Source organism: Lipotes vexillifer, unplaced genomic scaffold, assembly GCF_000442215.2.
Source record: "Lipotes vexillifer unplaced genomic scaffold, Lipotes_vexillifer_v1.1 scaffold611, whole genome shotgun sequence".
Taxonomy (NCBI): Eukaryota; Metazoa; Chordata; class Mammalia; order Artiodactyla; family Lipotidae; genus Lipotes; species Lipotes vexillifer.
Window position 1 is genome coordinate 3,183,940 of NW_006785619.1, and position 25,843 is coordinate 3,209,782.

General features: G+C 41.9%; 1 protein-coding gene across 1 annotated transcript; it reads right to left on the reverse strand.

Annotated features, from left to right (window-relative positions):
- Positions 1-126: 126 nt before the first annotated feature.
- LOC103086462 (myosin-1) lies at positions 127-24,711 on the reverse strand. The gene is given in 33 exon segments (XM_007472112.1): positions 127-279; positions 1,075-1,170; positions 1,271-1,375; positions 1,460-1,630; positions 1,720-1,845; positions 2,827-3,030; positions 8,354-8,743; positions 8,829-8,919; positions 9,004-9,149; positions 9,225-9,401; positions 9,493-9,735; positions 11,879-12,132; positions 12,230-12,365; positions 12,454-12,577; positions 12,875-12,992; positions 13,085-13,172; positions 14,237-14,302; positions 14,400-14,581; positions 14,584-14,701; positions 14,797-14,967; positions 15,086-15,238; positions 15,323-15,447; positions 15,651-15,789; positions 15,943-16,046; positions 16,142-16,240; positions 16,892-16,955; positions 17,090-17,182; positions 17,269-17,383; positions 18,156-18,183; positions 19,278-19,434; positions 19,548-19,691; positions 19,791-19,996; positions 24,678-24,711. Coding segments are annotated over 33 exon segments (4,620 nt in total).
- Positions 24,712-25,843: the final 1,132 nt, after the last annotated feature.

Here is a 25,843-nt window from a genome sequence, read left to right on the forward strand (position 1 = left end):
ACATGTATTTTTAGATGGCAAAATTCTCTGCAGATTTATTTCCTTGACATTACAATGACATGTGACAGTGACAAAGAACTTCACATTTTGTGCATTTCTTTGGTCACCTTTCAGCATTTGAATGAATTACTCTTCACTTATGACTTTTGTGTGAACCTCCCGGCTCTTCACCCGCCGCTTGTTGACCTGCGACTCGGCAGTGTCAGCCCTTTCCTCGGCCTCTTCCAGCTCGTGCTGGATCTTGTTGAATTTGGCAAGGTTGACATTGGCTTGTTCCTTCTGAGAAAAGAAATGCATTTGAGAGAACAAGAAAATTTGACATTTTCTGATTCTTACTGCCTTTGTTACTAAGAGCAGCTATAGGATTTGCTTCATGAGTGAGAAAGCAAAAGTTTCTGTTCTTTGGTGATGTAGCTATTTGGGGTGGGGCATCCCACATATTCACCTCTGTGTTGGTGGGCTTACAACCCCCTGTTCATTCTCTCTCACTTGACTCTCTTACTGACAAACTTAAGATGCTACAGTGACAACAGGGATATCAAAGTAGCAGGAATTTGAATCAACCTTGTTTCTGTGAAACAAACTTTAAAAAGTAGGCACTGTGGTAGTATTGGGTGTGGAGAACCTTAAGGAAGGTTTTAGAATTAACAGGATGAGAAAGATAACTGCAGCCAAATGGAAAAGAAATGTTCTGAGGTCGATTCATCAAGAACTTAAATAAGGCTTAGATTCAGAGTGCTCATTTACAGAGCCCCTATGGGTGCTGGGAATTGCTGGGAGTAGAGTGTTCTAGTTAGGGAGGGAGGTGGGTTGTAACCAAGAAGCATCTCTACACTGCTTTGTCTGGAAAACTGCTAGAGGTCTCAGAAGAAATGAACCTGAATCTCTAAGGATCCAATAATTAGTGGTTAAGATTTTTTTCATTCTAAATAAATACTCATTTTCAACCTAATTTTGTGTTCCCAATTTTGTGTTCTTTGCCTTAACGAAAGCCTCTTAAATTCTATGAGCTTTAGTCTCCACAAATACTGGCCCTGCTCTTGAACCTTTCTCTCTCACTGGGGAGGTACTTACAGCCTCTTCAGCTTGTCTCTTATAAGCTTTAACTTTGGTTTGTAATTTGTTCACCAAGTCCTGTAGCCTGAGGACATTCTTGCGGTCCTCCTCAGTCTGGAATGAAAGAGGTAGCAAATAGTGTAATTGTTTGAAAACAGCTCATTTTTATTTTCTTGAAAGCAGTAGGCTTGAATTGTATGGAAAGGCTGGTCACCTAGTAAGTAAGTTCCTTCACTCTTCTCTCATGTTTCCGAAGACCCTTGGCAGCCTCAACATTGCGCTTCTGTTCATTTTCAGCCTCATTTTCAAGCTCCCTCACCTGGAAGAGGACAAAGGTGTTTAGCCACTTGGCTGTAACTAGCAGCATGAACAGGCTGGGAATTGAACAGGCTGGGAGACGCACCCTGGCCTCCAGCTTCTGGATCTGCTTCTTCCCGCCCTTCAGGGCCAGCTGCTCAGCCTCGTCCAGGCGGTGCTGCAGGTCCTTCACCGTCTGCTCCAGGTTCTTCTTCATGCGCTCCAGGTGGGCGCTGGCGTCCTGCTCCTTCTTCAGCTCCTCGGCCATCATGGCCGCCTGGTTCCAGTAAAACAAAACCGGTAGAGAGAGCTGAGACAGCGCAGCAAGCTTCTAACTTGACCACCCCCGTGTGGCCCTCTGCTCACGTCCGTGATGGCCTTCTTGGCCTTCTCTTCTGCATTGCGCGATTCTTGAATTACTTCTTCCACTTCACTCTGGAGTTGTGAAACATCACTTTCCAATTTTTTCTTGGTGTTGATCAGGCTGGTGTTCTGTTAAAAGCAGTGGAAATTTACAAGACCTGCAGTTTGCACACTTGGGATTTTACAAATGTATTACTCGTTGGCTTATGCAGGGGACCTAATGGCAACATTTCACTGAACTTTACATATTTGTTCAGTGCAAAATGTTAATCATTTGCAAGGTTGGTTCCCCCCGCCCCGCCACTGCCCCAATGTCCATCTGATTCATGCATAAGGACGTGGAGGTTCAAGAATGTCTATATTAGTTAATTGCTCTTTCAATTGTATGTCAACCAGACATCGCTAGTGTTCTGTCCTTAAAAGGTTGGAAATATTAGAAAAGAGTAGATTCTTTTTGTGAGAGCCTGGAACCGAGAGTTTCTCAGTTAGAAGGAATCTATTCTCTGTTAACTTGAATGGTTTGCTCCCTTGGGGAATACTGAATGACTCTTATGAAAACATTTTCTTAAAACTTCAACCCAGTGGTTCTCTAAGGGAAGCAATATCACCTCAGTGGGTATTTGGAAATGTATGGGGTGGATATTTTTGGTTGTCAGAATAACTAGGGCGTGCTACTGCATTTAACGCCCAGGCTGGTCAGTGATGCTCAGTGTCCTGCAAGGCACGGGGACTGTAGACATAGCAGTGCTGAACGCTGAAGTGCTCCTCATGAGAAACACTCTGTGGAACATTTTCAGATTTTGGAGTCAGCCGATACCTTTATTCAAGTTTATTCCACACCATGGTTTTCAAAATAATCTAGAGTCAAATCTTATTTTTAAATAAAAAAGTAATACCCCTGCCCCGTTTTGGTAGAAAATCTTAAAAAGAACACACAGCAAAAAATCATCCATAATTGCATCACTTCAAGGTAATTGCAATTAGTATTTTAAAGCATCTCCCCCATCCTTTTAAATATACACGTATTTATAAAAGTAGAGTACTTCCATATTATAATTCTGAGTTGTCACTTTACAGTACACCAGCGTTTGTTTGATGTGAGGGTCTCACCTGGGTGTGCAGGAGCTGGACGCGCTCGCTGGCGTCCAGGAGCTCCTGCTCCGCTGTCTTCCTGCTCCTCTCTGTCTGCTCCAGGGTGGCCCGCAGCTCCTCGATCTCGGCCTGCAGCAGGTTGGCTCTGCGCTCCACGATCGCCAGCTGCTCCTTCAGGTCCTCCTGGCCCCGGAGAGCATCATCCAGGTGGAGCTGGGTATCCTGTTAAGTTAATAAAAAGGCTTAGACCCCCTGAAGAGGATGTGAACATCCCAGGAGATGAACTGGAAGAATGGGTTGGTGCCAGAAACGGGAAATTACAGGCCTGTCATTTGAATGAGCATGAAAACGGGGATGTCACCTGCTTAGGTGAGAGAGAATTATCAGGAGACTGATTCTTGTTGTGTTTTATGCCATCAACTGGTTATTTTTCATGTGCGAGTCACCAGTATCTATAATCTATGGAGCGTTTTCCATATGCTGTACCCAGCACTTGACATCTGTCTTCTCACTTCATCCTCACAAGTAACCCTATGAGGTGGGTAGTTTCATTCTTAATTTGTCGAAGAAACAGAGGTTCTGAGAGGTTATAATAACTTGCCTAAAATCAGGCAGCTAGTAAGTGACAAAACTAAGACTCAACCTCAGGCCTGTTGGTGCCAGAGTCTTTTAATTTCTCTCGTATCATAGCTTATCTCTGGGCTTCTGTTTGTTCTTTTATATGACGTTTCTTTAAAAATAATATATTTCGGGGCTCCCTGGTGGCGCAGTGGTTGAGAGTCCGCCTGCTGATGCAGGGGACACGGGTCCGTGCCCCGGTCCGGGAGGATCCCACACGCCGCAGAGCGGCTGCGCCCGTGAGCCATGGCCGCTGAGCCTGCGCGTCCGGAACCTGTGCTCCGCAACGGGAGAGGCTACAGCAGTGAGAGGTCCGCGTACCACACACACACACAAAAAAAAAAAAAAGAAAAAGCCGTAGGAGCAGAGACACAGATGGTATTTGACCCAGGAAAAAAATAATAAACAAGATTCTAACACATCCATAGACAATTAACAAATTGAAAATGTAATATCTCTAAGAATTAAGACATTTTTATAGGGTTGAAAAATGTAATTGCAGGCTTTTACTTTTGGGAGATGGAGATGAAAATTTACAGAGGCTCTTTTCACATTTAAAATACATCTTGTTGAAATGTGGTGTTGGGTAAAAGAGAATTCACTATACTATGCTCTCTAATTTTATATAGGTTTGAAAATCCCATGAAAATTATAAAAATTTTTTAAATGAAACATAACTAAATAAATAGCACTAAGATTAACAAGGATTTCTCATTCATTTACCATGTTTATAACTCAATTTCTATTGTTTCATTTTTCAGAAATATCTCTATTTCTACAAACAGAATTACTGAGAGGTTATATAGTCCAGCAACAGTGAAATTCCTTCGTAAAGGAGAGGAAAACAAATTTAAAAAGAAAACTTAGAAGGAAGAAATTAAAAGTGACCAGGGGTGACTAATCACAGGCTACAGGAATTGCTGGGAGTGAGTTGTTTCATTTAAAGCTCCAAAATATGTCAAAATTTTGCAGTCTGCATCTATGGGACAGACTCTATGATACAGAATGGGCACCGAAACCAATTGCATGGAATGGAAAACTCTGCCGTTTAAAGTTAATCTATTCACTGCAAAATTTAGCAGGTCTATTCAAGTAAATAGGCTCCAAAGTGAAAAGTAGCACAATCAGAGGTTTTAAACCTGTTCTAGTTTAATAGGTCAGAATTTCAAGTTTGATTAAATTTTTCACTCCCCTGTTGCCTGATTTCTGTTCAGCCTAGACTAATTACTTACAGGACCTTGCTAATTGGAATGACTAGCAAAGACAATTTGTCATGTGGCTCATTTTTCTTAATGTTTTCAATATTTAGTGTTCATGTTTATAAAGTTATAGTAAATTAGATTAGTAGTCACAAAAGTCAACATAGAGTTCCCAAAATTTAGCATTTCAAGGTCATCATTGACCCTCCAATCTTCAATAAGCCATTTGAGATTATGTTACTAAATTCTTGTAATTATGTTTGTAATTGTAACTTGGCTATAGAAAAGTTTTTCTCTGTGGGGATTACAGGTAAATTGCTCTTTCTTGGCATTCTTTTTGCCCAGGAAGTGAGGAAAGCTCAAGTAATTCTTCCTTTAAATTGAGATACCCCTTGAGGTGGCAAAATCTTAACAATGTGGGCATAGCAATCAGCGGGGAAAAAATGACCAATAAGCGATGTTAGCCTGAAAATTTGGGAAAACATATTTCTATACAAGCCTACAACTGAAATCAGATCCCAAACTTCCCAGGTGATGCCCGCCACGTGCCCCTCAAGTACGGGGGATGGTGCCACACCATCCATCACTCCAAACTAAACATCACAATGTTCCAGGGCTCCAGAACTTGACACCCAAAGCCTAACGCCTAAAACTATTGAGATATTTATGCTGCTCGGTAATAATCCTCCTGGAAAAGCAGGTAATTGATAAGTGAATGAACTACTCAGGCAATTAATGAAATACTCACACATCAAACACTGATTTAATAAGACCATATGAATTCTGAGGCTTCACTATATGCCTGGTAATTTACACCCAGGATCCCATTTAATCCTAACAAACACTGCTGTAAAGCAGATGTTCTTATCCCCATTTTACAAGCGAGCACTCGGGACACAGAGGTATTAACTAACTTGTCCAAAGTCATAAGTGGCAGAACCAGGATTCAAACTTAGTTGTAGTAAAGGCTGTTGGGGCCTTGTTGATATCCTCTTAATCCTATCGTTGACATCCAACTTCCAACCCACAACTGCATTTCTTTTCCTGATGATTTCTCCTCCCTCTGTTCCCTGCTTTACCAGCTCTTGACTCAGGCCAGAATTGCCTGGGAAATAACTCCCCTCTGGATCAGCTTTCGACCAACAACGAACGGGAATTGGTATACAAATACCCTAGCTCTCTCACTCTTGTGGGGAATAACACTGACTCCCAGGTTTCCCTAGTGGGATCAAACTTGTTTCCCATAGTGATAACTTACTTGATAGCATACCCTTCATTGGATACCTTTACTATCCAAAACTGTGCCCCCCGCCAACCAGGGTTTCCTGGGATCCCCTTGCAAATAAACTACTTGTCTCAGAGTCTACTTCAGAACTAACCTAAACTAAGACACAAGGTCTGTCTGATTCTAAATCCTTATGATGCTTTCACTTTTCAACACTGGGAATATGGCAGTTCAGGAGAGAGACAAATGTCCAAGATCTGACATATTGTTAATAATGAAGAAAACTGGGTGTTTTATATATATATATATATAAGCCTTTCTCATTGGATAGTAGGCTGCTTAATGCATCAACTTGATCTGTTACACACTTGCACCCCTCCAGTCTGGCACATCACCATTGGATGCAAAGTATGTGTCACTTTGTATTTTATACACTTGGGTGGGGAAAAAAAGTCAGCATCCCCTTTCCTCCTTGATCACTTCTAGGCCTTTTGCTTCTGATACTACATACTTTATCAGAGAGGTCATTATGCCCACAGGTTAGGAGACCATCCTTTCATTCCAGGATGTGAATACTTAGGCTTCCCTGTTAGCCCTCTAGATTAGGAACTCAATAAATATGTGTTAGAGTTGAATATGAAATAGAAGCTGAGATTAATCAAAGAGAGATAATCTGGGGGCAAAAAGTATTAGAGCTATAGTAGCCTCACAGAGCAGACACTGAGAACCCTTTGCCCAAAGATGAGTCTAATTTAGGCCATATTTTTAGATGAAACTTCGTGAATTTAATTGTGAATCTACTCCGTGCTCTTTACTGTGTTCAGCCTTAAAGACTTGGAGGCACACATTACACAGGATCTGGCTCTTGGAGCCTGTATTCCATTGGCAGAGGCAGATTACAAACCAACATTGATGAGAAGTACATCATGACAAGTACAGGAATAGTGAGTGTTCAAAGAGCTGTGTGACTGGTAGAGGGTGGAATGCATTCTGTGTGGAGTTTTAGGGGTAGCAGAAAAGTCTGGAAGGCTTTACAGAAGATGACAGTTGAGTTGGATTTTGAAAGACTGAAAAGGAATTTATTAACAGAAAAGATGGAGTAGTGGGGATAGTTTTGAGGAGAGAGGCTTAACACAACATTTTGGCTCTGGACAAGGAAAAAATGATTTCCTCTTAAAAGTCAAAATGCTTAGAAATATAAAGTTATAAAATATTAAAGTTATACAGTCCCACCTTGGAACGTTGGGGAAAAAATAACAATAGCTAACAATTCCATAGTGTTTACTCTGCCAGATTCCGGTCTATGTTTTTTACATTTAAGAGCTCATTAAATTTTCTCACACCAACCTTATGTAACAAATATTACTATTATGCCGTTACAGATGGAAAATTAAGGTACAGAGAGGTTAAGAACATTGCTCAAAGTCACACAGCTATTAAGTAAAGCCAAATAATCTGGCAGTAGAGTCTTTGCTCTGAATTAGTACACTATAATGCCCTTAACAGTAAAGGTGAATTAGGACTAACAGTTAGAAATAACTAGAGAAACTTGAAATAGATAATAACCGAAGTGAGTAGCGTTTTTGTGTAAAATTTGTCTTTTACATATGATTTACACTCTTATATGGCCTCCCAGTACAGCCTCTTGAAGGCAGTATAGTACATGGTTAATCGATTCCTGGCATCAGCCAGATGAGAACTTGGGTCCCTGGCAGCTCTGCTACTTACTACCTCAGGGACCTGGGTCCCTTTTCCTAAGTTCTGGAGACATGCACTTCTCCATCTGCCAAATAAGGATAAGAGGAGTCCTCATCTCAGAAGGATGCTTTGAAGATTAAATGTGCTAATGTATATGCTGAACTTAGCACAGAATCTTACACAGAGTAAGTGAATAATAAATGTCAGCTCTTAATAACAGTTGTAGAATTTAATAACTTTACTGTTTATTTTACAAAGCTGATGAAATGGGCTGTGTAAGAGTTAACCTAGCACAGGAAGAGAATGCCAGAGAAATAAAAGAGCATTGCGGTTGGGGGTGTAAACCCCCCTCTGCTCCTGGAACCCCCTCTTCTCCTAGCTGCAGTACCAAATCTTCCAACTGGTACCATAGTATTTAAAAAAAAAAAAAAAAAAGTCACCACTGGATTCTTAAAATATTTTTAGAGTGAATAAATTTATGTCAAGTGTGAGTAGAAACTGATGGCCCCAACTCTATGGAACATGGTAGGATTCGGGTATGACGGGTGTATAATCTCCCAAAAGTGCTCATTGTTGGAACTCATTCATTTATCCCAATGATACTTGACACTGACAAAGTAGATTTTGAAATAATCTTAACAAATTATATCCAGCATTCAAAGAAAATGAAATAAAATGGAATATATTAGAATACAACATTTTAGATCAGTGCTATAAACTGCCTATAAACAGTGTTTAACGCCAGAGAGCAATGAGAGTTCTTACAGGTTATTAACTATGCTCATGTGAAGACAGTATTGGGCACCTTGGACTTGGACACGGCCTCCGCGTTGCTGGCGAGGTCGTCGATCTCCATCTTCAGCTCGCTCTTCTCCTGCTCCAGCTTCTGCTTGACCCTCTGCAGGTTGTCGATCTGCTCCCCCAGCTCGGCCACACTGTCCGCGTGTTTCTTCCTCAGCGTGGCCGCCGTGGCCTCGTGCTGCAGGGTGGCCTCCTCCAGGTCCCGGCGCATTTTCTGGAACTCGGCCTCCCGCTTCTTGTTCATCTCAATCTGGGCCGAAGTGGCCCCGCCGGCCTCCTCCAGCCGCTCGCTGATCTCTTCCAGCTCCCGGGAGAGGTCCGCGCGCTGCTTCTCCGCTTTGGCGCGGGAGGCCCGCTCTGCCTCGACCTCCTCCTCCAGCTCCTCGGTGCGGGCCTGGCCGTGGGGAAAAGCTCAGTTTTAGCCTTTTTATGTCATAACTGTGCCTCTTTGAGCCAGACTGATGGAAATATGAACTTACTTGCAGCTCTTTGATCTTCTTCTGCAGTTGAATGCCAAGTGCTTGTTCATCTTCAATCTTGCTTTGCAAATTGCTGATTTCAAACTCTTTCCTTTAGACAGAAGAACAAGGCATATTAGTACCCATAAGAATTGAAAGATGATGTCGCATAGAATTTTTTTTCTGGAGTTCCTACTTTTTAAGTTTCTCATCAAGTTGCTGTTTGTCATTCTCTATATCTACTATAGATTCTTGGGCCAATTTTAGGTCACCCTCCAGTTTCCTCTTGGCTCTTTCTAGATCCATTCGAAGTTTCTTTTCTTGTTCTAGAGACCCTTCAAGCTAATGAGAAAATAAACTTTGTTAAAAATTTAAAGTATATTAAAAAAGCCTTTCGGATGGATATTAAAAACACACATCATCCACTTGCTGCTCTAGCTTGGCTTTAGCTTTGGTCAGGGTGTTCACTTTGTCCTCTTCTGCCTGTAGGTCATCCAGGGTCTGCTGGTGGGCCTCCTGGAGGGCCGCCTTCTCCTTGGTCAGCTTAGCTATGACTTCGTCCAGGCCTGCCATCTCTTCTGTGAGGTTTTTCACCTAGGAAGGTTAAGGAAGAGATTATCTCTGCTCTAAAGCAGCTTAGTTGATGGCAGAGTCTCTATACGCTGTATACAAATATATTTCATACCTTGTTCTCTGTGGCATGTTTCTCCTTCTCAACCTTGGCCAGTGTCAGCTCAAGGTCATCTATGTCTTTCTTCAGTTCCGAACATTCGTCCTCCAGTTTCCTCTTCTTGGCCGTCAGCTCAGCATTGATCTCTTCCTCATCCTCAGCTCTCTCAGTCGCCTCCTTGATCTTTGCCTCCAGCTGGATTTTGGTTTTGATCAGCTGCTCACACCTTTCCTCTGCATCAGCCAAGCTGGCTGTTTCCTGAGAAGGGACAGTAGACACTTTTAGATCTTGTTCTGTGGACATTTTCAGATTTTATTAAGATTTTGAAACCAAACAAATAAATTGTGCTTTAAAGCTTTAGGTTAATTTTTATTAGCTTTCCATCATTTAGGAAATATTTATTGGGCACTCCACTTATGGCACTGGCGATTTTTAAAAAAGGAATTTGTCATAATTCCTGATGAATTTATAAGAAAATTATACTTATTAATGATGGGGTTCAGGATACACTATGCCAAAGTATGGTACCTTGGCATAAGGAATATCTTAAGCTAAAGGGGTTTGAGAAAAGAGCAGAAATAGGAAAAGCCCATCCCGACCCATTCCCGTCACCCTTCTTCCCTGAAACAGGTCATAAAACTTCCATGTGGAAGGTCCCCTCCCTGTACTGGGAGGAAAGAAGACATTCTTATCACAGGAGGTGGGGAATTTAGGACTGAGAAGGCTGTATAAACAAACCTTGTTAAACTAACCCTTATCTTCCTAGTTATTTCTTCATCACTTACTCCCCCAGTCCAGACCCCTTTGTCTTGTCAGTTCTTCACATATTTATCATTTCTTTGTCTAAAGGGTATAAAAGCTCCATGCTCTGGTCACTTCTTTAGGTCTTTATTCTCTTGTGAAGGCTCCCATGTACACAAAAAAATTAAATAAAATTTATTTGTTTTTCTCCTGTCAATCTTCTTTGTCAGTTTAATTTTCAGACCCAGCCAAGGAACCCTAAGAGGGTCAAGGAAAGTTTTTTACTCCCCTGCATGATAACCTGTGTTTAATGTGTTGGTATATAACTTCAGTTAGTTTTCTTTATTTAATATTATTTTACAGAAAAGTTTAGTATATGAAAAGCAAAGAAAATGGGTATTTAGCAGAAAAGTGAATTAAAGGGAAGACACATGCTACAGTGACAGAGTGGGTGGAATTAATGGGAGCATGTGGAAGAACTAAGGGGAACGGAACATTTTAGAAGGTGGTGCTAGAGAAATAGCAAGCGTGTTTCTCAGGAGAAGAAATAGGAGTTGGAATATAAACCCTCTGAGGGCAGGGACTGTGTCTCTTGCTCAGGGTTGTATCCCTAATGCTTGGAACTTCATGAAATATTTATTAAATGGGTAGCTGATAGAATAATGTTGAAAAGAAGTCATATTATTCTGAGAAGAGTATACTTAGATCAGTTATACTGATTATACTTGGATCATATTGTACTGAGAGAAATTAACTTCCATACAATTATTTCTTGATTCTTGACGGTGTGATGAACCCCTCTTCAATTTGGAAAACCGTTGTCTCCATAAACCACAAGGAAAGTCACAGTGCCAGCCTAGGTATTTATAATTCATTTTTCTTTAATTTTTCTAGTTATGTGTCTAAAACCTGTGTGCCCACTGGAACCAGTGCAGATTCCCTTCTAAATTCAGAGAACTAGAGAGTAGCTTTTAATGTTTCTGTTGTTGATTTCAGTGGTGGCAGCTGAAATTTTCTTGTCATTTGGGTCACAGAAATGGGTTAGATAGTGGTGTTGATCAAATATTTCTTCTCAAGCCTCTGGATATTTCTTGGGACATCAAAACAAGAACATCAGTACTATCTCTCATGCTTTGCCTAATTGACACTATTTATAGAAAGTATTGCCATTATCTTTGCAATGATCTTATTCTTTCAGGTCCTAGAGACTTTCTAAAGATATAGTTGAGAGGGGAATTGCCAGGGGACCATAGATTTTAAAATTCAGAATATGGGTTTCAAGTTGATACATTCTCATCATAAAGTCTCCTCGCTCTTCACTGTCAACATTGTTCTTTCTTCACTGCTCTTATTTGCATTTTTCAGCAGGGAGAATCTTAGGGAACAAAGATCACTTTCTTTTACTGCCCATATTTTGCTAGGAGAAACAACAGGGGGAAAGGAAAAATGCTTTTATTTTTCCCTTCTCAACAGAAAGGAATCCTACCACAGAGCTTTTTAGTAATACTGTATATGAAATTTTATGGAACATTCTGAGGAGTTGTGAATTAAGAAAGATTGATAATCAGTCCCTTAATAAGGTGGAATTTAGACTCTCCCCTAGCAACTGCTGAATTGAAATTTTAGCATCAGATTGCAAGCAATGGCTTCTGACACTCACAGATTGAACCTGGAGCTGCAGGTAATTTTTCTCTGGCATCAGAGTTACTATTTTCTCTTCAAGTTCTTTCCGTCTTGCCTCTGACCTAGCTACCTCTTCTTTGGTCTTCTCAAATCCTTCGTTCATGGTGGCCCTCTCCTTCCCTGTCTCTGCACTCTTGAGGAGGGGCTTGATTTTGAAATACAGCTTCATTCAGGGCCAGTCTTTCACATTCATGAAAACACGAATATTGTACTGGATACAGAAGATGGACTCTCTGTGATAGGAACAGAAATGTTCAAAGTCAGGTATAACAGGAAACAGAATTAAAAGGCCTAGGCTGATGGGGTTTAGTAACATTTCCTATTTTACCTCCCTCCACCATCTTCTGGTACTCCACTCTTGCCAAGAACCCTCTGCACCTGGCCTGGGTTCGAGTAATCAGCTGGGCCAGCTTGTCATCTCACATCTCCTCTCGGAGCCCCAGAAGGCCAGCTTTGAAAAAGACCTGTGTGTGGGCAGAGTTGCAGATCAGAAACTTTACATAAACTCCAAAGGGACAGGCATAGTGTCTGGTGGGCCTTAGAGACTATTACCTTGGTATGAGCAAATTTACACTGGGTGTGGTCAATGTCGATGGACCCAAGGAGCTTCTCAGAAGCCTTCTTGCTGTCAATGAATTGTCCTTCAGGGATTGCACTTGCATTTAATATCTTGTATCTGTTTGAGCCAAACAAATAGATGATAGAGCTGTTGTCACCAACAAGAAATCTTCCTGCCTTATTATAGAAACAACTTAACTGTTGGGTAGTCTAACACAGATAAACAAGCGATCATATCTCTCTCTTTATCTAGTCTTGTATATTCAAAGGGTGTCAAACTTTTCGTATATCAATACGGAGTCTGTTAAATTTGTTGCTCTTCAATTTTAATAGAAGTTATAAAGGATAGGATTATTTCATTGAAAAATGAAATAACAAGGGCCTTGTAAAATAATTCACAGTGAGAAAGTCTGACCTCTGTTTGAAGTCTGCATACAGGATTCTGCTTGGGAACCCCTTCCTTCAGATGTGGATGCCCTCCAGCACACCGTTACACCTCAGCTGGTTCAGGACAAGCTCATGATCCATGGCCCCTAAAAAGAGATACATTTTCCATATAACAGTCTAATGAGAAGTTACACTAGAGCTTGTCTGGGTATCAGAAGTGTCCCCAATGAAACCAAACCAGGGGTTTTGGTTTCATTGGGGATGATGCACCGTAGAAAGTGGGGGTAAGTGCTGCTCAGCCTGGTCATCAGCTTACTCAAATTCTCCTGTGGAACCATGTGAATATTTGGTTTAAAGTACACTATTTTTGTACATTCATATTTATAGACATAATTATCATGATCCATGATACTGTTTTAATTTCAGTGATTAGTATCCAGATTCAATTTGCAGAGGGTTATCTCTGGAAATACCTCTATTTTCCCTATCTTTGTGCATTATAAACTCGCTGTTGAAGTGCTTATTCATTCCTGTTGAATTTCCTAGCATATGTTATAAAGTTATGGCATTTTAACGTATGGAAATACTCTACCCATAATCTTTTGCCTAGATAATATGGTCCGATTTACAAAAAACTCAAAATCTTCCAGCTCTCCCATTTCTTTCTTTACCCAAATTTCAATTGTATCTGCTTCTCTAGCACATGCTTATTCCTTATAATTACATAGCTGGGTCTTCCTGCTGGTTTCATAGAAAGGGGCCTTTTAATGCCTTGTTCTGCGAATTGGCAGAAAACGGACAGTCAGATTGCCAATGTGAGAGGTTTTCCACCCTATGGAAATCCTGATTTTTCAGAATAACTAGAACTTCAGTTATTACAGATAGGATTGTCAAAAGATAAGTAAATTTTCCTTAAAAAGCTATTTCTTATCACACCTGATTTCTTATTTTCTTCTTTAGATCAGCCTCCAAATCCTACCACTATTTTCCTATCCTCACCTTTCACAATCTACTCATTTCAGTTTTACGCCAGTATACACCTAAGCACCTACCCCATTTGGACGCTCCCAAAGAAAATCTCATGTTTTGCTTAATCTTCTCCCAGAAGAAGCTTTTAAGTGTCAAATGACCTTGTTTCCCAGCCCCAGTATTGAATTTTACCGTCTCATACTGACTCTGACCTGGAACCTGTGTGTCCTATATACTGAGCTATCTCTTCCAAGCTACTCCACACCTTCCTGTGAGAGTCAATGCTACCACTACCTGCTGACCTGTCTGCTGGAGCCACATTTAGTTCTGGAATACTTGCAAGGTTATTTACCCTTCCCTGCATAGTAAAGTAAAATTTAACTTCCTCAACCTAATTAGAGAGAGAAAGTGAAGTTTGTACCCTGAAGACAGCTGACACGGTCTGGAAAGAACCCTTCTTCTTGCCGCCTTTCTTTGCACCACCACCCTCTGAGGGGAAGGGAAATCACAAGCACTCATAGTACAGGCTTTTCTCTGCCTCGGTTTTATACATGAAGTAAAAGATTAATTCTGTTGATAATTACCTGCTCAGATGTTTCCTCAGAGAAAAGGAAAGCCAGCATCTTCACTGAGGACTTCTGGTACAGGCCGACCACCGTCTCGCTCGGGGCGTCCTTGTTCTCCAGCCAGCCCGAGACGCTGTAGTCCACGGTGCTGACGTAGCGCACCAGGGAGAGGTGGGCCTCAGCCCTGCCTTTAACCACCTGGGCTTCTGGAAGTTGGCAGACTTTCCGAGATGCTGGTCATACAGCTTGTCCTTGAAGGAGGTGTCTGTGGCCTTGGGGAACATGCACTCCTCTTCCAGGATGGAGAAGATGCCCATCGGCTGGACCAAGGCAGAGTGCATACGGGGTGGGGATGAGCTGCAGTGTCAAGCAGCAGGTTGGCGAGGGGCGACTGCTGAGTGCACACAGCAGGTACCTTCTCGAGGAGCTCGGTGCAGGCGGCCAGGTCCATCCCGAAGTCGATGAACTCCCACTTGATGCCCTCCTTCTTGTACTCCTCCTGCTCCAGCACGAACATGTGGTGGTTGAAGAACTGCTGCAGCTTCTCGTTGGTGAAGTTGATGCACAGCTGCTCCAGGCTGTTGAACTGGGTATTTCGAATACCAAAGAGTTTGAGTGAGTTTGGAAAATCCAGTGGAGACTCAGCAAAGCAGACACAAAGCGGAAGGGTGCTTTGAGGCTTGTCATTGATGCAAACAACTCACGTCAAAGATCTCAAAGCCAGCGATGTCCAAGACCCCAGTGAAGTGCTGCCTGGGCTGCTTGGTGTCCAGCTGCTGGTTGATGCGGGTGACCATCCACAGGAACATCTTCGCATAGACGGCGGCTTTGGCCAGAGCGCCCACTGCATTGTACACCTTCATAGACAGAGTCATGATCGTCACTGTTATTAAAGACGTGTCCTGAAGGCCTGGGAAGTGTGAGATTCACAGAGGTTGTGCCATTTCCTGCTGCACAGTCTGGCCTTTGGTGACATACTCATTGCCGACCTTGACCCTGGGGTAGCAGAGGGCTTGGAGCAGGTCAGCAGAGTTCAGACCCTGGAGAGAGGCAGCCTTGTCAGCAACTGCAGAGACACAATTCAGACATCCAACATGACCCACTATGACCCCACCGTTCCTAGAGGCAGAGTAAGGAATGCATCAATCCTATGTGGGGTTAAATTTGTATGTGGCCATCATATGCTCAGGTGCAAAGGAGACATGAGTTTGGAGTGGGCTTATTTGCCTCTATTCTCTCATTTAACCCAGATGGAGGTTCATTTGGTACCTTCGGTGCCATCTGGCTCTGCTTGCTCCTCACGCTGCTTTTGCTTAAATTGCAAGTTCCCATAATTCATTACTGCCCCCGTGAGCTTGTAGATGGACACTTTTTCATCAGAAGAGAAGCCCAGGATGTCAGTGGCACTCTACCAGGAGAGATGAGAGGGCAGAATTAGGGCACAAGACACGAAGTTATTTAGAAGAACTTATACTGTGTCCTTATTCACACCCACAGCAGGTTGTCGTTGTCATTTCCATACACAATGACTTATTTTTAAAAAACTGCATGTGTAACTCATGTCTGTGGCCACCAGCTCTTCTAGGTCATCAGTGCTAGGGACTGTGATCTCCCCTTGACTGACAAAGGCATAGTCATACGGGTTGGTGGTGATCAGGAGCATGTCTGGGTGCATAGAATTCAAGGTGTATGGTTTACATTAGAAGGTGTGCTAATAAAAACATTGGTTTCTAACTTAATAGATTTAAGCTCTTTCATACCAATTAGTTCTGGCTTCTTGTTAGACATGATCTGATAAAAAATATGGTAGCCTTTTTCTGCCTTTAGCTGGAAAGTGACTCTAGACTTCTCCAGAAGATCTGCAATGGAAAGTAGACACTGGATTAGAGGGAAAAATTGTAAAGTTCCTGGAATGATTTTGGAACTTGGGGTCATAAGCTAAATCTCACTGGCCCCATGAGATTTCAGCTAAATGGCCCCGTGGGGTATCACATATTATGTCTCTACCACTGTGGTTGCTCTTGCCATCTCTAGAAGGAAACTGAAGTTGCCTGGCTCAAGACATACTCATTTCTCATACGGAAGATTCTTGACATTTCAAGTATAATTGATTCTTGATAACCTGTTCCTCCTCAGGGTCTCTTCTCGCTTTATAACAGGGGTTACTAAGAGCAACATTTATCAAGGCTCACACTAGAAAGAAATCACATACACTAAACCCAAGTTATATACCCCCAGTCTTAGTTTTTTCTTAGAAAAATTTGAAATCTTCTGAGGCTGGCATCCTTCAGATAAGCCCAGCAACTCCTGGCAGTTTCTAGAGCACCATTGGCTCCTGACTGAAGTGGGTGAAGCACACTGTGGGCTCTGGTTAAGACTGGCATTACCCACAGGCATGTTTGACAGTGACTGGTGTTTCACAGGCTCCAGGCTCAGCAGGAGCTGTGAGATGTTCCTCCCAACCATCATTTGTCATTCTTGGATTCTATTTAGGCGATCCTATTACTCACATGTTTCAATATCAGCAGAAGCCAGTCTCCGCGTGGTACCGAAGTGGCTCCTGATGAATTTACCCTTGCAAGTGAAAAAGATGATGTTATGTACAAAACTGTTAGCACACGAGTAAGAAGAGATTGAGTTAATAACTCAGACATGCCTTTTGGGGCATTTAAGGCCTGAGAAAACCCTTCTGTGACCCAGAGACTCACAAAGCGAGAGGAGTTGTCGTTCCTCACGGTCTTGGCGTTGCCAAAGGCCTCGAGCAGGGGGTTGGCACTGATGATTTGATCTTCCAGAGTCCCCTGCAAAGGCAAGAGCAGTCCTCACACGTGGGGCTCGGGAGTTTCTTACTTGACAGCGTGCATCCTGACGTGGCAATCAGACCCACCTGCATTTTGCCACCAGTGCCTTCATCCTTCCTCTTCTCCCCAGTGACCGCAATTGTTGCAAAGTACTGGATGACGCGCTTCGTGTTCACAGTCTTCCCAGCCCCCGATTCTCCGCTGTCAAGCAGTGATCAGATATGTGTGAGAAATTAAGCTCTGTGACAAATGAAGCTGCTTCCCCCATTAGCGTTTACTCTTATGTGCCTGTCTTTATATGTCTTTGTCAGAGTCCCCTAGATCTTTCTCTTCAGGCCACATTTAGCCCATATTATTTCTGTTGCTTTGCACTGATAAGCATCTGAGACAGTCGATCATTAATCATGTAGCACTTATTTCTTGAGTGCTTACAATGTGTCAGGCTCTCTTCTCCGTGCTGAGGCCGTACTTCAGGGGTCCAAGAAGCAGCTCCTCAAGCACTGTGTAGTAAATGAAACAATTAGTAAAAAACTCTCTGAAGCAGTGCATGTGTTCTTCAGCTTCCTTACACTAAAGATATTCCCAAGTTAGGTCTTTGAAGGAATAGACATTCCTCAAGTAGGCCTTGAAAATGAACCACTGGTAACGTTCGCAAACTGCCCAAACTTCAGAAGGTGAGTGTGCTCATGGTCCGGTACTGGGTTCTGGCCATGTGTGGACATGGTGTTTTATATCTCCTAATCCCTGGAAAACTCTGGAACTTTTAAGAATGGGCTAGCAAACGATGTAATTTGCAACATTGTTATTTTATATTTGGATGCAATCTGAGCCCTATAATAAGTGATAGCAGTATTTAGTTCCAGGCTGATTATGCCATTGCTTTAGTATGTGGCATGGACTAATTTCTTCTTTTGGATTGTGATTTTCCCAGTGAAAATAAAATAGGAATAAGTCTCAGAATAATGATACATACGTGATTAAGATAGACTGATTCTCTTGATCTAGAAGAAAGACAGTGGACAGTCAGCATATCTACTAGTTACACAAACAAAACTTTCTATAGGGAAACACTGAGGGCATTGAGTGTAAGTGTCACACTCAGTGGGGTTTTTCCGTATATTATTGTAAAGTTACATGTGGTGGTGTTATTATGTCTCTCAAGTTGGGGAAGAGAAACATTACAATGTGTAGTGTTTTAAACTCCTTATGCCCCACAGGAAGTGTGTCCTTCTGGTTTAAAAGAAAGAGCAATCCTTTCCACAGACACATTCCTTAGTTGTCACCTATAGGTTCCAGTGGCCTGCTCTGTGCTAATGAATGCATATAACTGAAAAATGCGCAATATGCTAAGGATTTGGACTGTATTTCATCATTCAAAATAGTGTTAATCAGGCCAAGATTGAGATTTAGTTTCTAAATGGATCAGTTACACACACACAAACACGCACACGCACACACACACACACACATCTCTGTCTCAAGGTCCCAGACTGCAGCCCTAATTCTGATCAGCCTCCGAAAAGCATGCTATTGGGTCAAAGAAAGATCAGGTAAGAGAGGGTGCCTCAATCAGAATAAAGTCCTTTTAAGGGGGGACGGTGACAACTTCCTTTTGAACGCAGTAGTCCCCGAATACCATTTTCATTCAGAGAGAGGCTATTATCTCTGAAATGGGTTCTGATGACTTTAAAGACGTAACAATACTTCTTAAAGTATCTAATTCAAAATCAACAAGAAACTTAGGTACTAAAATGATTGAGCATATATTTTTCATTTCTATTCAGACAATACTATTCAGCTGTTAATTTAACCTTTTTTGTTACTTAAATATATAAGATCATATATGTCTAAGCAAGGAGAATGTAAACAAACTTATTAGGGTTGGAGTAGTAGCATAGCCTGGTAAAATCGTGGAGGTAGAATCAGAACTGAGTTTTAATCCCCACTTGACAATGTGTACCTCTCTGTGCTTTAGTCACCTCTTGTGTGCAACTAAGGGGTTGGATTTGAGTATTTCTAAAGGTCTTTTTAACTTTTCCATTTTGTGATTATAAGTGGTGAAATAATTTGTATGAAAAACAGTCAAGCCACTCACCAGTCAGCATGAACTGATAGGCGTTGTCAGAGGTGGAGAAGATGTGGGGCGGGGCCTCCTGGCGCTTTTTGCCTCTGTAGGCAGCCACCACCTCTGGGTTGAACACCGGCAGCCACATGTAGGGGTTGACGGTGATACAGAAGAGGCCTCAGTAGGTCTGCACCGTAAAGGAAAAAAAGGAATATAATTATTTCATGGGGACCTTCATAACATACTATTTTTCAAAATATTAACCACCTGCATGAGCAGAGGCCGTGAGAACAAACTCACGTAGATCATCCAGGCTGCGTAACGCTCCTTGAGGTTGTACAGCACTGCTGGCTCATGCAGGTGGGTCATCATGACCATGTCCTCGATCTTGTCAAATTTAGGAGGGTTCATGGGGAAGACTTGGTCTTCTTTCACAGTTACTGTCTGTCAAGTCAAGTAAGAGAAGCCAGGTCGACAAAGGAGTGTCAGCTCCCCTAACTGGCAGTGGGGCCCAGTCTAATCCCCTCCAGTTGTTTTACTCACAGCTCCAGCTTCGGTCTTGGCTGTCACCTTCCCTCCTTCTCTACTCTGCACGGTTGCTTTCACAAAGGACTCCTTAGGGTCTACCACAAAGATTGAGGACTTGGCATCAAAAGGCCTATTCTGGGCCTCCACACGCTCCTTTTCAGGCATTCGGAGGTAAGGAGAAGCCTCCCCAAAAATGGCCATCTCAGCGTCAGAACTCGTGGCTGTGGGTTATCGATGGCAGCCAAATCAAAGACACTGCCTGGCAGAGGAAGTAAAGATAATTATAGAAAATCAGCAACCGGGCCATTCGATTCATGTTAAAAAAAAAACGCATGACATTATTCCTTGACAAGTTGAGCGCTAGCATCTTTTTGGGTATGGTCAACTCCCTGGCTTGGCTGGAGGTGAAATGTCAGTCTCCGTGTTCTGTGCCAGTGGTGATAGATACTTATTCTTGCATTTGGAAAGAGACCGTTGTTTCTGGCTCATCTACTGTATGATATTGTAGCTCCTTTCTCTGTTTCGTTTGCATATTAATCTTAAGAAGCCTCCTATCATCAGCTTATACAGAACACCATGCTAAGATAACTGCAGGATTTCTCCAGCTCTTTCACTTGTAGTTCTTATCTTCCAGTGGGATTATAAGCACCTTGCAGAGAGGGAGTGTTTTCCTTCTACGGCACCCTTCACAGCTCTTAGAACACATGTTGGGTGTGGGGAAGGACCAAAGTTGGCTTTATAAATTAAAACATCAATAGAAATACGCTGCTAAAGTTAGAGGAACTATTTAGTACCTGGTGAAAACCTTTTCATTATAGATTTGGGATTTACAAGGACTACCTAATAAAGGAAAGCAGAAATGTGAGGAGCCTTGTTTTGCATTGTTTAGTTAAAAATATCCTATTTTACATCAACTTCTCTTGTTCCTGTGTCATAATTTTGACAAACTCAGTTTCTTCACCTGTCTTTAATATTTCTCAAAGGCATTATAAAATGTTATTACCTATGTTTTCTTGCTTTATTACTAGTATTCTCATAAAAATTTCAGAAAACTTTTTCTTTTCAAGATCTGTCTCCTGCCACTTTAACATTCATCAATCCTGTGAATAATGATCATAAATAACCTATTTTATAATAAAGATCCTTTTTTAACATCTCTATTGGCGTATAATTGCTTTACAATGGTGTGTTAGTTTCTGCTGTATAACAAAGTCAATCAGCTATACATATACATATATCTCAGTATCCCCTCCCTCTTGCATCTCCCTCCCACCCTCCCTATCCCACCCCTCTAGGTGGTCACAGAGCACGGAGCTGATCTCCCTGTGCTATGCGGCTGCTTCCCACCAGCTATCTATTTTACCTTTGGTAGTGTATATATGTCCATGCCACTCTCTCGCTTCGTCCCAGCTTACCCTTCCCCCTCCCCGTGTCCTCAAGTCCATTCTCTATGTCTGCATCTTTATTCCTGTCCTGCCCCTAGGTTCTTCAGAACCATTGTTTTTTTGTTTTTTTAGATTCCATATATATGTGTTAGCATACGGTATTTGTTTTCCTCTTTCTGACTTACTTCACTCTGTGTGACAGACTCTAGGTCCATCCACCTGACTACTAATAACTCAATTTCGTTTCTTTATATGGCTGAGTAATATTTCATTATATATATGTGCCACATCTTCTTTATCCATTCATCTGTCGATGGACACTTAGGTTGCTTCCATGTCCTGGCTATTGTAAATAGTGCTGCAGTGAACATTGTGGTACATATCTCTTTTTGAATTATGGTTTTCTTAGGGTATATGCCCAGTAGTGGGATTGCTGGGTCATATGGTAGTTCTATTTTTAGTTTTTTAAGGAACCTACATAACTGTTTAAAAAGATACCTTTTCAAGGAAAACTCAAAAGCACTTGGGTAATCTTCTCAACATTTTTCTATTCAAACTACAGTGATTTGGATAGCACAATTAAAATCCTTTATCTTGCTAAAAATGCTCACATTTTTCATATTATATTTTTTAAAATGTCCATTTTACAGAGTGTGAAACAATATGCAGATTTCAGCCACTTTTCCAAGGCAAGGATTCAGTCCATTCTATTAATCCATTTAGGCAGCATCTCAAGGTTTTTTATATTGTATACAGCGGTGAGTAAAAGCTGTGTATAGGAAATTTATTGATTTGGCCAAAAAGTTTGTTCAGGATTTTCCATTAAGATGTTACGGGGGCTTCCCTGGTGGCGCAGTGGTTGAGAATCTGCCTGCCAGTGCAGGGGACACGGGTTCGAGCCCTGGTCTGGGAAGATCCCACATGCCGCAGAGCAACTGGGCCCCTGAGCCACAACTACTCAGCCTGCACGTCTGGAGCCTGTGCTCCACAACAAGAGAGGCTGTGATAGTGAGAGACCCGCGCACCGCGATGAAGAGTGGCCCCCGCTTGCCGCAACTAGAGAAAGCTCTCGCACAGAAACGAAGACCCAACACAGCCAAAAATAAATAAATTAAAAAAAAAAAAGATGTTACGGAAAAAACCCGAACGAGCTTTTTGGCCAACCCATACATTTTCTCTGTAAATGAACAGCAACACTGTGAAATGCTGTATTGCATGTTGTAATTCAATTATTTAAAATACAATCTGCAATGCTGGAAATGGAAAAAATTGGTATCTAAAAACTCCTGAAGATTCTGAGAAAGCATTTCATTTATTGCAAAAGATATAAATTAATGAGAACCAGTTTCTAAAGTCTCCCTCAGAGTTTTTCAAGGGAAGCATGAGCAGCCCTGAAATTGAAATGCTTTTATTTTATAACCTCCACCCCACCCCCCACCCTGCCCCTGACCACTCTCCAAGCCACTGCAGATTTCTTGCTCCCTACGAGGAATGAGAAAAATCAGTATCTTACCTTAGAGGTGCAACCGTGAAGTGGGTCAGAACTGTAAGAAAAAGAGCAAATTTCTTCTTATTAAATGCTAACAATTCCCAATAATAGCATGAAGGATTCTGAATTAAGCAGGAAATGACTGGGAACACCAAAACATCTAATTAAAATTGCCACGTAGTTAAGTTGGTAATTCCCTGGAAGGGCTGCCATGGGCAGTGTGGGCCAGGATGTGTGGCATGCGTGCAGGCAGCCAGGCATCCCTGTTGGCCCTTCAGACAGAGGCCTGTCCTCACACTTGCTTACCTTGAAGCTTTATGAGGAGAGACAAATCATACTCATTCCAAGGGTACTTTTATAGGGTCAGATATGGAAAACAGTAGCTTCCTCCTCTTTCTTAAATCATATTTGGCAAAACGTGTTTTTGGCGATGAAGGTCTCCCAAGTATAATTCCCCTCATATTAAAGATGTTTGGATATAATTAGAAATATTTCTTCTCACGTTGGGTTAAGTGTATAAATCAATCTACTGTAAGTAATTTGAGTTGTTGGCAACCTGGAAGTGACTGCCTTTGGAATAATGTAAGGTGTTGTTTCAAAGACAGCTGTGATCTGTATTCCCTGAACTTTGTTGCCTGCTGCTCTTGTGTTTCGCTGAATTGCCCATGTGTAGTCTTTTCAACTGCCCACACAACTGCAGGTAATATACTAGGGAGGAAAGTTTCTGCTCTTTATCAGAGTCAGAAAAAGATTGTTAGTTTCTCCCAAGAAACCGTGATTTTTTCCCCCATTTATTGTACTTTTTCAAGGATGCTTGGAAATTTAATTTTAAAACTTGCTTCATGAAAAGCAGCTAAAGATAGACAGCTGCTTTGTTTCCTTCAGTGGGTCGCCTCTGATTCATTGTCAGATCATTCCACAGCTTCGCCAAGCTGGGTGGTCCTGCTTCTTTCACTTTTGTTTTTTAAATGTAAGTTGCTTGTGAAATCTCTTTTCCTCTATGAAACTCAACGTAGGAACAAACTAGAAAATGGTATTTCTCTGTCTAATTATGCAGCATCTGTGACTTCTCCATCAGTTATCCATGGTATATATTTCACATTTTGCTTATAAACAATACCTGCACGTTATTTTCTATTCTGATGTTTAATTAAAAAAAAATATGTGTTTTATTGTCTCTGTGGCCTTGTATCTCTTATGTCAGCATTGTCTATCTGGGACTGAGACAAAATGTGCTTAATTTACCCTGTATTGCAGCCATTCATGTATTATTGTACTTATATTTCAGTTGATTCAATGGAAAGAGGCTGCCTTCTGAAAGCAGATATCTGGAGACACTGTTTGTAATGGTCACAGGATTTTATTGCTGTAAGGGACTATCTAATCCATATTTTTCATTTCACTAATAAAGTAACTGAGATTCAAAGAACAGAAGAGAGTTCACAAATCACACAGCAGTGTAGACCTTGGTCGCCTGATTTGCAGTGCAGTGTGCTTGCTGGTAGCACTCTTCTACCTCAGTAGGTTAAAGCTATCAGGAAGGGTCTTCCAGGAAACATGCGTCTGAGAGGGGCTTTCCTAGTCAACTCTTAACCTGCTTTGTACCCACAGGTACATCATTTTATTTTCTTAGACACTTTCTTTATCAGGCATCTGCAAAATGTCACAGTGTTCTCAGAAAGAGAGAACATTTTAATAATGCTCTCAGTAGGATTTGCTGGGAATTTTAAGACAGCCTTTTGACTGCTCTGGATAGATTCTCCAATAAGTAGAGAATAGATGTTGGTTTTGGTTATTACGGCCAAGTTCTGAGGCACTTAAGCATTTACAGGTGACATGGGAACGCAGTGAAGGGGGCCAGTGCAGCAAGGAGCAATTCCAGTCCCTTCCTAAGGCCAATGTGAATCCAAATTATCTGTGAACCTACTTCCACACATCTAATTAAGTCATTCTCTTGTAGGACCATTTAAACCAATATACTCTTGCTTTCTATTCAGACGGGAAGTCACCATTCAGTTTTTCCTTTACGCTGTCCAGGAAGGCTATATTTTTCACTATGCATCGCAACTAAATCCACCTTAAAAAACCTTGATTCTCAGGCTTCCCTGGTGGCGCAGTGGTTAAGAATCCGCCTGACAATGCAGGGGACACGGGTTCGGGCCCTGGTCCTGGTCCGGGAAGATCCCACATGCCGCGGAGCAACTCAGCCCGTGCACCACAACTACTGAGACTGCGCTCTAGAGCCCGTGAGCCACAACTACTGAGCCCGTGCGCCACAACTACTGAGCCCACACACCTAGAGCCTGTGCTTTGCAACAAGAGAAGCCACCACGATGAGAAGTCCATGCACTGCATCGAAGAGTAGCCCCCGCTAGCTATAAGTAGAGAAAGCCTGCGTGCAGCAACGAAGACCCAACGCAGCCAAAAATAAATAAATAAAATAAAATTTTATTTAAAAAAAAACTTGATTCTCTCAGGAAGCTCCTCTGAGTAACTCAGATTGCTACCATAGCTAGTTTTTGCACCAAATTCATATCATACGTATCATTATGTGGGTTTAATATACATTTGAATAATTTATTTGGGGATCATATTTTATCGATACTTTTTTTTTTTTTTTTTTTTTTTTTTTTTTTTTGCGGTATGTGGGCCTCTCACTGTTGTGGCCTCTCCCGTTGTGGAGCACAGGCTCCGGACGCGCAGGCTCAGCGGCCATGGCTCATGGGCCCAGCCGCTCCGCGGCATGTGGGATCTTCCCGGACCGGGGCACGAACCCATGTCCCCTGCATCGGCAGGCGGACTCTCAACCACTGCGCCACCAGGGAAGCCCTATCGATACTTTTATTCATTTATTTTGGCTCTTTACCTGATTACAGGGGGCCATGAAGTCTGAAAACATACTTGCCTATTGATAATAATATATAGGATAATAGTTCCTTTGTCTCCAGACTTTATAGCCACTTTGTAGCTTTCATATGGAGAAAGGTCACATCTCACTGTTTTCATGTGGTACCTATTATCCAGTGCATATACTATGAATATATTGTATATATTACATGTATTAATGATGAAAATCTTCCTGTGCTAATAATACTACATTGAATTTGTATTAGTTATTAAGCAACGAGAATTAATGATATAGTTCAGGAGGCATCCCCTGTGTGAAAATGTAACTAGTGCCATCCTTTGTATAG